Source organism: Malania oleifera, chromosome 5, assembly GCF_029873635.1.
Source record: "Malania oleifera isolate guangnan ecotype guangnan chromosome 5, ASM2987363v1, whole genome shotgun sequence".
Taxonomy (NCBI): Eukaryota; Viridiplantae; Streptophyta; class Magnoliopsida; order Santalales; family Ximeniaceae; genus Malania; species Malania oleifera.
Window position 1 is genome coordinate 34,388,868 of NC_080421.1, and position 12,102 is coordinate 34,400,969.

At 39.0% G+C, this 12,102-nt stretch overlaps 1 protein-coding gene across 1 annotated transcript in view; it reads right to left on the reverse strand.

The window, feature by feature from the left end:
- The window catches only part of LOC131155049 (beta-amylase 8), a 38,717-nt gene extending 26,947 nt beyond the window's left edge, over nucleotides 1-11,770 (reverse strand). The window contains exon 1 of the mRNA XM_058107958.1: nucleotides 11,007-11,770. Within this exon, the coding sequence (XP_057963941.1) occupies nucleotides 11,007-11,438 (432 nt within the window). The 5' untranslated portion in view covers nucleotides 11,439-11,770. The remainder of the gene's footprint in view (nucleotides 1-11,006) is intronic.
- Nucleotides 11,771-12,102: the final 332 nt, after the last annotated feature.

Here is a 12,102-nt window from a genome sequence, read left to right on the forward strand (position 1 = left end):
GTCCTTAAACTAGCACTAAATTATAATTAGACCTAATCAACCCCCTTCTTGAGTTGCTTTTGTGATAATAGAAGAAGCTTGTGAAGACTCCTTTTGCGAAATTGATGGATCAATTAGGCAATGTTTTCACAAAGGCTTTATTTAACCTGGCATTGTCTAATGGTTGTAACAAGTTAGGTGATATTTATAACCTTAATATGTTATTTTAGTAATTAGGCAGCGTAAATGGGGACATTTTTAATCCTTATGATCTTTCGTTTTTAATATATAAGAGGCATCAAGAGTTGTATGATGCTTCAGGTAGCGGTCGACTTGGCCTTCTCTTCTCCTCCTCCATCTCTAACCCTAAGCGCTGTATCGTGTTCATTGAATCTTCAATTTATATCAGATCCACAACACTAGTCAAATGCTCAAAAAAACATTTACAAGAATAGACCTCTGAAAAATTCAAACCCCATAACCTGTCCCTCCCATTTGAAAAAGAACAGTCCTCCAACAACAACAACAACAACAAAGAAGAGAATTCCTCCACCTCTCTATCATTTAGAGACTTATGATGGAAATCCCATGAAATATTAAACCCATTTGAGATAAGGAGTGAAGCAATGACATCATTGTGCACCAAATAGAGACAATAAAAGGCGAGGAAAAGAGATAAATCATAGAGAATTCCCCAACTAAGGTAGTGTTTGGGAGCATAGATTTCGGGCTTTTGATTTGAATTTGTATGGATTTGGAAGAAAGTCTAATATAAATTTTTTTATAGCAAAGAAAATTTCATATCATCAAGCCAGCATGTTCCTCCGATCTCCTTGTGACTCCTGGAAACTATTCCCTCTGGAAAATCCAAAACCAATGCATCACAATGACGTTACCCAGACCATCACCCAATTTAATTTCTTCCCAGAGAGTATCCATGCATTACACTCCAGCCATATCCCCCATAAAACTGCAAATATGCCAGACTACCATAAAGCTACCCCATCCTTCATTCTTCTAAAGCCTGCGAAAAAAACGACTAACAAGTCTCCCACCGAAGGACAGATTCAACTCTCTCCTATAATACCAAAAAAGCTTATTCCAAATCCTCCAAGCAAATTCACAGTGGAGAAGAAGATGAGAAGCAATCTCAGTGTTCTTGTAACAAAGCACACATATATCAGGAGAGAGAGCCTTCAAAGGTCTCCTGATTTGCAGCAAGTTTTTTGTATTTATTTTATTAAGCACAATCAACCAAGTGAAAGCCTTAAATTTTTGGGGGTGCCTTGGCTTTCCAAATAACAGGATATAGCGGAAAAGGAGAACTAAAACAGATCAAGAAGTTTGCAAGAATAAACTCCTGACTGATCCAAAGACCAAGAACAGACATCCTTCCCCAACGAAAGGTCACTCCCATTCAATAAACAAAAAAAGAAGACAACTCCACCATCTCCCTATTGTTAAGAGGTCTCTAAAATGGAGATTCCAGGAAACCAAAGGACTACTCAGATCCCAACATAGACAAACATGGCTCTATTTTGCTCAGAACTCAAACGAAAGAGATGAAGGAAAAAAGTAGGAAAGAAGTGTTTCCCAGCCAAGGTTCTTTCCAGAAGTGGATACGTGAACCCCTCCCCTCTTTAACTTTAGTGTGAAGGGTGAAAGAAGGATAAATCTAAGAAATGGACCTCCTCGAACTTCCCAAAGAACATCTTAAATTAAAATTGGTATCCCACCCATTCTCATCCAACCAAACTTACTTATTATTACTCTATGCCAAAGAGAAGATTCTGCTAGAGGAAAGCACCATAACCATTTAGCTAAAAGAGCAGTGTTTTTAGATACCAACTAACCTAGACCTAACCATCCCCCCTCCTTAGACCTACAGACCTCTTCCCATTTTACTAAGTGGTCCTTGTGACCCCCCACACCATACCACAAAAAGTCAGCTTGCTAGCAATCCCATCAGAAACTTAAAAACAGACAGGAAAGATAGTGAAATTCTAGATGAATCAGGGTTATTCTTCCACCAAAGAGAAAAGACCTCCGTTCAACCCATCTGATCTCTTTGTCACCCTTTCCACAACTGGATTCCAAAAAAAAAAGCAGCTCTAGGATTAACCCCCCAAAGGAACCCATAAGTCAATGGCAAGTCCAAAATGCCACACCCCATTTCAGTAGCCCACTCCCTTACACACTCCACAAGCACATTCAAAGCTGTTAAACTACTTTTCCCCATATTAATTTTTTTAAGGCCAGGCGCCCTCTTGAGAATTTGGAGAATACCCAAAATACTCTTGAAAGAAGGGCTATGATCATCAAGGAAGAAAATGGTATCATTACAAGCTAGAGATAAGATACCACCACTCCCTCTCTCCCAACTTCTAGACCTCTAACCAACTCCCTCCCCACAACCCTGTCCACCATACTACTCAACACATCAGCTACAAGGACAAATAAAGAAGGGGACAAAAGGCTCCTTGTCTAATGCCCCTCAAAGAACTAAATCAAGATTTGGGCTCACCATTCACAATCATCAAGAACCACACATTACACAAACAGCCCCTAATCCAACAATGCTCATGCTCACCAAAAGCCAAGCAGGGTAGTGTGGTTTTGGTTATTGCTCTTTTTCTTTTGTTTGCATTTTCCTAGTTCATAGTAGTTTTGTTTGCTGTTTGTTGTTTCTGGTTTTTGCTTTGCTGTTTCCTCTTTGGTTGTTGCTTGCTTTTTGAAATATGATTAGCGAAAAAAAAAAAAAGGCTCACCAAAACCCTTCTTCGCAAATACTTTATCCAAGAAGCTACAACTCACTCTATCATAAGCTTTCTCAAAATCTAATTTAAATATGAATCCCCTCTTCTTATTCCTACAAATATCCTCCACCACCTCATTGGCAAGTAGAATGGCATCCACTACTTGCCTCCTCACCCCCCACAAATGCACTTTGGGTGCTAGAAATAGTATCAACGACCATCGCATTCAACCTACTAGTTAAAACTTTAGTGATAATCTTGTACACAACAGAGACAAGACTAGTATGTCTAAAATCCTCAACCTTAATAGATCCAGATACTTTTAGGTACCAATATAAAAGAGGAGTCAATGCTTTCGGTCAAAATTTTCAACAAAAATTTCAACAAATCGCCCTCAACAACCTCGCAACAATCTTGGGGAAAAAAGAAAACAATGTTAGAACCATCCAGGCCTGGGGCCTTATACCTTTCCATCCCGAAAACCAACCCTGTCACTTCCTCCTCATCAAATGGTCTCTCTAACCAACTCTTTTAATCAACAACTATAAGATTCCAGTCCAACCCCTCTAACATCAATCTACAATGGTCCCTCCTCCGGATACAAACTCTAGAAGAAGTTAGTAACAGCAAAAGCAATCTTATCTTGATCATTAGAGCCTCTCTTTCCCCCATATCTAACTCCTAATCAAATTTCTGCTCCTCTTACCATTTGCTAGCCTGTGAAAGAAAGAAGAGTTACAATCACTGTCTTTAACCCATTTGAATTTTGTCTTTTGCCTCCAACTCCTCAATTCCTAGAAGATCACCTCTTCCAAGTCATTCTTCAAGGAAACTCTTCTTTATCTCCTAGCTTTCCGAGAGGTTAATCTGCTCCTCCTTCCTCCTTATTCCAAACTTTCAGCTTCACCCTTCAACTGTTTCAATTTTCTCATAAATATAAAACTTTCCCAACCCCTTTCCATTTCCTCTCCCAAGACTGCCTAACCAAAGGCTTAAAAGTTGCATGGTCCAACCACATATTCTCGAACCTAAAAGGGGTACGACCCCACACCACCTTACTATATTCCAACAAAAAAGGAAAATGGTTGGATGTTGACCTAGGGAGAGTACTTTTAAGTGAAGTTTAGAAACTCGTCCTCTCACTCCCTACAAAATAAAAATCTATTCAATCTAATAGCCACTGCTCTATCCCCCTCTACAAACCAAGTAAAAGAAGCGTTCCCAAGGGAAGTTCTCTCAAACCACAATCCCTAATTAGCAAGTCAAAGTTCTACATACTAGTGGAAACTCTAACCCCCCCCCCCCCCCCACTTTTTTTTTTTTCTCTCTAGGATCTTACCACTTAAAATCACCTCCCACTATCCACTTGGGGGAGCAAAATCCATAAATAGAGTAAAGTTCTTCCTAGGAAAAGCTCCTAAGAGTTAGTACTAAAGGCCCATAAACTGAGGAAACCCATCCCTGCCCCTTCCCTCTCACTTAGCACAAAAAGGGGAAAAAATCCCACCAGCGTGTCCACTTTGGATATAGATTGACAATCCCACATGACAAGGATACCACCAAAGGCAGCACACGGGGGCAAAAAATCCCAATCCCCAACCCAAATTCTTCTACAAACCCCAACCCCCTGGTTACTATTTCTAGTTTAGTTTCCAAGATAAGACCGATATCTAAGGAGTACTTGACCAAAACTTCCTTAATCAAGTTCCTTTTCCTAGTCACCCTAACCCTCTAAAGCTTCCAACTATCTTCATAATTTGACACATTCCCCCCCCCCCCCAACCCCTTCCCTAACTCTTTACCACATTCGTAATTTGTCGATGAAATGAGGTTTTTAAGCACTTTCTTAGCTTTCTTTATACGACCCAGGGCTCAATCCTACCCTCACCAAATTCCCAACAGGTCTAAAAAAATCCAAGCCTAGGTCCTCAAGAAGTTTTTGTGGGTCTAGGTTGACTATCTCACCACCCTCAAAGCTAAAACCACAACCCTCCCTTCTATTAGAGTCCTCCCTCTAGCATAAAATTTCTAAAGAAAGAATGTGTTGAGTAGGACAAGGAAGGATACCTTTACTAATCCTAGATGGACAATGATCCTCCATGACATCACCCTTCCCAGACCCATTCCCCCAACACTACAAGAAGGAATAACCCAATTATCCACAGGAGAAATATTGAGCCCAAGGCCACGGTTAGAAGACCCCTCGCTATTTAAAGCTATCAAATGGTCAAAACTATTATCAATAAATTTATACCTGCTTGAGCATTTTCAAGATCTGGCTAAAGACAATCTCTCTCCAAGTTCTATGGGATCATTGTTGGACTTACACTTTTAGAGGGCACCACCCCCTCAAGCTCTCCATGGTTACCTTCAAAAATCTATTTTAACCCCTCCTATTCTGTGGATTTGAGATCGGCTCTCAGCTGACCAACCAATAATTCCTTCCACATTCATCAATGTTGCCCATCTCTTATTCCAAATCATAGAACAGATCATCTTCTTCTTCCCCATCATGTCCCGTCATTATCTCCTCCCTCGGAACTGAGAATAAAGTAGAGAACTGATTGCTAGTTTCAATTTGCTCCCAGCTGTTCGTGGGGATCTCTGCTCCATTGCATATAACCTCTGGACCTTCCCCGGCCATAGAATCTTCTGAACTATGCTCATCTGGAATATCTGAACTTGCAAATTCTTTTATACCCCTTCCCACCTCATCCTTGGGGGAAGTTCATTTCTCCGACTGTTCTGGCTCGTTAGTAAATGATTGGGATGCTATTTTAGAAAGTCAATACAATTTTATGCAACATCTTGTCAAAATCCACACAAATCCAAATCTAAAGCTGGAAATCCACACTCCCAAACACAAGGTAAGTGTATTACCAAAAGCAAATCCAAGACCCATCACCCACAATATATTTGGTACAAGAAATAAAGAGAATAGACATAAGTAAGACACCTCCAAAGACTCCCAGCAAAACAGCAAGTTCTCAAATTTGCCAAAACTAAATATTTTTCAATTCCAAATATCTGATTATGCATAATATTCATTTATTCTTATTGCGTCCCTTCATATTTGATGCAGGTACGGCTCATCCAAGAATTTCTTTGGCTTTGTGAGAGAATGCGAAAAAAACAAAGCAAGCAAGCAAACAAACAAACAAAGTAGATGCATTATGGGATTAAAAATTTAAGGCTCTTCTTGCCCTAGCTTAACCTCATTTGTATGGGAGAACAGGTTGGATCTCTAAATGGACATGCACCTGCATGCACAAAAGATTTTTTGTAATATTTTCCTCTTACTAAGGCAAGAAATTTTTTAACTAGAAAAAGAAAACTATCAAGGATCATACACAACAACATCAACGACCAAGCGTTGAGCCCCACTAGGTGGGGTCAGCTACATGAAATCCTCTTCCACCACAAACCGGCCAATATCCTCCAACATCATCCTAATATGATAAATTTAAATCAGAGACAAAAAAGGGAAGAAAATGCATCACAAGAACATGTTCACCTAATCCTCAAGGATAGAGATTACCTCTAAAAGCTAGCAATGTAGAAGCTCGACTTTTCTTCTATAAGTATATTAGCAAATTATCATTAACAGAAGTCTCTGGACATCTTCCCCAACAAACACTGAATAAATCAGAGACCATAATGGGCAAATCCATCAGATACAGAAGCAATAATTCATACCAAATGCATGAAGTGAAGTTGCTGTGGATATCAAACGGATCTCCATACCAACTTGTCACTAATTTACACATGAAAAATCTTCCTGGTTGCTTCTGAGTTTTTTCCCTAAATTTATGAAGATATCAGAATCTTGTTGAAAGGAGCTGCTCACAAGAAGACTATGACCAACCTCTCAGGAATAGGGCATGCAATCACCAAAATGCCTCGGTGATAACATCATTAGTCACCTGGATGCCTATAAAGCTGCCCAGTTTACTAGGTCATGTTTTTGGAATTTTTTTACGACACACTAACATATAATTCGAAGTAAGTTTCTTTTTTTTCTAACTTAATAAAATGCAAAGAAGAAAATATATGATAAGAAAGCTCTACACCAACGAGGATAGAAATAACAGGAAAAAGAGTTAAGGCATTGATGATAATCATACATCACATTGGTGAAAATCCAACAAGAGCAATATATCACCAACAATACAGAAAAATCTAGCAAAAAAGCTAGACATTTCATAATCTAAGATCCAAAATCTCAGATTAGAATGATTAACTTTCAGGGAAACATTGCCAAAAATGACCTGTTAAGCCATATATCTGTGCGGTTTTAGTTTTTCTTTTCTTTTTTTTAAGTCATGGAAACCTGGACTTGGATTTGGTGTATGTGTGTGCAGATACATACACATATAGAGATAGAGAGGGAGGGAGCAAGAGAGAAGTTTTTTCTTGAGTAGCCACCTAATTAGAAATATTTTTCATATAGTAATGCTCGGAAAAAGACAGCCTATTGGAACAAAATAAGCACTCAAACCCAACTTCCCAATTTTCCAAGGACAACCCAAAAATACCAGGCATTCGCATTTGTTAAGGCTCGACATTGTTGCCCCACAACTTTACAACTTCAGAGTCTGTTTCACACCTTTTCCTGCACAGCGATCTTGCACGGAAGGTTTGGAACAAGTTATTCAATTACTTTGAAGAAAGCTAGGTTTGTCCTAGAACAGTGCAGGAGTTCTTGGCAATTTCTTTTCTGGGGTTTGAGAGGAAAAAGGAATTGCATTATGGAATTGTGCTATATTTGCAGTGTTTTGGGGCTTGTGGAAGGAACATAACGCGTGTATTTTTGCAGGGAAAAAGTTACCATATTGGTTGGTGCGGGAAAAGATTCTTTTTTGGGCTTCTTTATAATGTGGGCTACAGAAATTTCAAGGGAATGTGTGTTTCAGAAGTTCAGCACGATTGGAAGTCTCTTCTTAGGGCGTCTTGAGTTTCTTTCGTCATTTTTTGTTTTTGCAATTTTCTTTTTTGGTTTTCCTGAGGATTATCAGGCTTTTCTTTTTTCTTTTTCTTTTTTTACTCCAGCCACCGATGGGGGTGGCACCAAACCCACGGGGGTGGAATTGTTGCCGCCCACCCATTGACGCAAGCTTTGTTAAGGAGATGTCCTCCCTCCTGTTTGTAAATTCTATTTTTACCTAATGAATTTCTTTTTCTATGAAAAAAATTGTGTACTGTATGATTGTTAAAATTTATATAATTCCTAGATATGGGCATACCTTAAGGCTTGATATTGCCACCTGAAAAGCAAACAACTTAAGCTTTTATGTCAAGTAGCAATCTAACAACATTAATATCAAACTTTCTTCTCCAATTAGTTCCTATGATTTTAACTCAACTAGTTATGGGCCACAAATAGAAAATGTTCAATAAAAGGAAACAAACACAAACAGGAAAGTATAGAGAGACCTCAGAATGTAATCTTGGGTCCATTTTTTATTAATAAAATCTTAGTGGACAAAACTGGAGAATAAAGAATTGGTAAACATAACTGGGTTGGATCTGTAATGAAGGCAACATAAGTAGAAAATCAAATACCTACAAGATGAGTCTGCATATGCGAGCATGTGTGTGTGTGTGTGTGTGTGTGTGTGTGTGAGAGAGAGAGAGAAAGAGAGAGAGAGAGAGTGATGCCCAAAACTAATAGAAAATAAGTAATAGAGACAGATAGAATTACAGGAGAGACACCAAAGTGATGTAGGACAATAATAGAAAATCAGAAACAGAGAAGGATAGAGAGAATTAGGGATGGAAATAGAAAGAAGAAGAGAAGAGGGGTCAAAGATGAGGAAATGCTGGAGAGAACAGAGATAGACAGAGGAGAGCAGAGAAATAAATAGAACAGAAAGACAATAGAAGGAGAACAGAAGAAGGAAGACGAAGAAAAGAAGAGGAGGAAGATGGGAGAAGGAGAAGAGAGGAGGGCCTGCACGAGAGAAAAACTGTAAGGAGCAGATAGCAACAACCATTTCATCAGACATGCGTATTTTTTATTTTCCAATGGACTTACATCTTTCATTAATGGAAATCTTTTTATGTGGTGAGCAAATCAGTAACATGCATTAAAGGACTCATTTTCTGAGGTTTCCCTGATCAAGGAATAGGGAGCCACCGAATACACCAGCCATGCCTAACATATGGAATGGGTGCACAGGGATGTTGGACTACCATTGCATAACCATTCATCAACAAATGCAGCATCCATATTAGGTAAAAGTGCAACCTTACAGCCAGTGAATAAGAACTTTGCTTGTGTTGCATTGCATTAGTCATCAGATTTGGAATCTGATTTGCAGTCCAATTTTCTCTTTGTTTTAAATTAGTAAATTTGGATATCTAGTTAATTTAGTGTTATTTTGTGCAGTTTAAGTACTTTTGTGTTATTTTTAATTACTTTTTTATTTGGGATTAGTGGTCCGCCCCTTCCCCGGACCCCGCATAGCGGGAGCTTTGTGCATCGGGCTGCCCTTTTTATTATTTTGAAAATATTTATTTGAGCCATAACCTTAGTGTATAAGAAATTTGTTTGTGTGTTGAATTGCATGATAGTGTGCTGTATTGCATCAGCTATAATATTTGAAATCAGATTTGCAGTTCTACCTCCTTCCCTTAATTCTCTCTATTTATTGCCCATTTGTCCTACACTAGAGAGAGAGAAAGAGGCAGGGAAGCTAAAAGGGGGAAATCATTCTTTCTAATAATTCTTTCTAATAACTAGAAGACCTAAAAAATAGTTAGGTCTCCCATTCTATTTATAGATATATCCCATGTACAACAAACAATGGTAAAATCTTATTGACACATAATAATCAATACCACTCCCCCTCAAGCTGGAACATTTATATTATATGCTTCTAGCTTGTTACGGATGAACTAAACTCGAGCATCACTTTATTTCATAAAATCCTTTCATTTTTTCAGATAAGAGGGAATGCTATTAAAGAACGAAACAGTGTACAAGAGAAGAGGACAAGAATCCTCAACAGCAGTACAACTATAAAACAATCAATTGAAAGATTACAGCCCTTTGAGTCCCTTTAAATGTCAGACAGCAATAAATCCCAAAAAAAAAATCAAAAGAATGAACCCAAAAGGAAGCCAAGAATGCCATTCTATCCCATAAGAAGGTGCAATAATCCATGCAGCTCTTTAAAAATTCTCACATTCCTCTCAATCCAATGAGTTTATAAGATAGTGAATACAGCTCCACTCCGTAGAACACTATGATCTCAACTTGGGCCAAAGCTCCTACCCTTCACTAGCAAAAGATCACCCACAATCAGCAGCACAACCCAGTCTTCAGCAAAATAAAAAGAGAAGAGGCCATTCAGTAGTTGTCTTGCCACCTTGCACATCCTTTCATTGTACCCCTACAAACATCATATAATATAATAATAGTTCACATCCTTTCATTGGTTCCACATTTTCTGAAGAGTCATAGTAGGCTGCCAATAAGGGCCATTTGGTTCACGGCATCTTTTAAGAATCCAGAGAATGCGATGTATATTCCATTCCCATGTTTGCTTTGGAGCTGGAATTTGACATGGCAATAAATTTATTCATGTGCAGCATGCATGCTTTCTTGCTAATAAATCTTAAATTGTTGCCATGGGACTAGAAGAAGATCCAGCAAGTTTATGCATCCTCAATTATCCTCGAATTGAAATTTGTCCAGAAACGAGCCTCAATTCTAAACACGTTTGAAGATCACTCTTGTAAACACATTCAAAGAGAGCCCTAATCATTTAGGATGTAACACACGTGCAAAAACTTCAATCAAATGAGCTTCAAACTCCATAAAAATCAACAGATGAAACTTTTGGCATTACACAATGCAAGAAATTATGTCTCTCGGCTGAAATTAGAAGTAAAATCACTAGAAAATGGAAATGGAGGATGTCTCCAAACCAAATCAATAAAATCGAAAAATTAAACACGAAATTACATACAATAAAGTCAGGCACATATTCCAAGAGAATTCTTTTAGTTTAATGTCTTAAAACCTATTACCCGCAAGCCCCAAAAAATGCAATTAGCGGAGCTAAATGAAAGAAAAAAAAATGCAAGAAACCCATAAAAGCTCAAGTGAGATTAGAAGTGAACTCCAAAAATGGACGACGAATCATACCCAAACCAATAAAAACAAAGAGCAAAGAATAAATTAAATAAATAAAATAAAATAAAAAAGGCAGAACTAAAAAACACAAATTCAGATAGAAACGACAACAAGAAAAGGACTCTACAAACCACTTGGGAAGGAGGCGGGGAGGAGCGGTAGGTGGTGCCGTCAGCCTCGACGACCCAACCAGCCTCACGAGCAAGAGCTGCGAGGACGTCGTTCATGTCTGCGCGAGCCGGGAGGGGGAAGTTGCCGTACTGGCGGAGGCCGGCGAGCATGCGACTGGTGATGGCTCGGCGATGGCGCTCCCGCAGCTTCGTCCTCTCCTTCTCCTTTTCCCTCTCTTTCCTGGACTTACCGGCGGCGGATGTGGCAGTGGCGACGCCCATGGCAGCGGCGGCGGCGAAGCCGCGAGGGCGGCGCTGGGATTGACGATGGGACTGGGATTGGAGGGAGTGAGGATCAGAGAGGTGGTCGGAGCTGGGATCGGAGAGAGGGTCCAGATCTTGTTTAAGATGGTTGTTGCTGGTGGTGCTGGTGGTGCTGCTGCTGCTTTTCATTTCTGCGAGTCACTACATTCCCCAACTATCCTTCACATCTCCGACTGTATCCCAGTCACCATTTCTCTCTCTCTCTCTCTCTACCTGACCGTGAAGCCTGTCCTGTGTAGAAGAAGTGATGAATTTGGCATTATCAGTGTCTTGGCCCTTGGGAAACAAAATAATTGTTTATTATAGGAAGAAAATAAAGGAGACAACCATAGAAAATTATAAACAGTTGAATTGATATGCCCGTGCTAGGTTTCTACCTTTTGTGAAGTTTTTGATTTCTTGTTTATAATCTTTTCTCATCTTCTATCAATATTTTCAATTAAAACATATTGTGAGAAGAATTAATCGTCAACCATCAGACAGTTATTTTTAATATTTGTATTACCTATTACTTAACAAACTAGTTCTATATAGTTAATGTTTCTCTAACAGTCTCATTATTAACTTGAGACATTTCATTAGGGCATTTTATGTCAAGCAGTTTTCTATCTCTACCAAATCATTATGATTTATCTCTAGTCAAGTAAAAGCTTCACCTATTCTACATTAATAATGTTTCTTAGGTTGGATGTCCTTCCTTTTCTACTAATATGACCTAGTCTGCCAAAGTGTCTGAGGCCGAATGGAATTCCTTCTCTACCATGCTGACCTAGCTAACATGGCTTATTGAGTT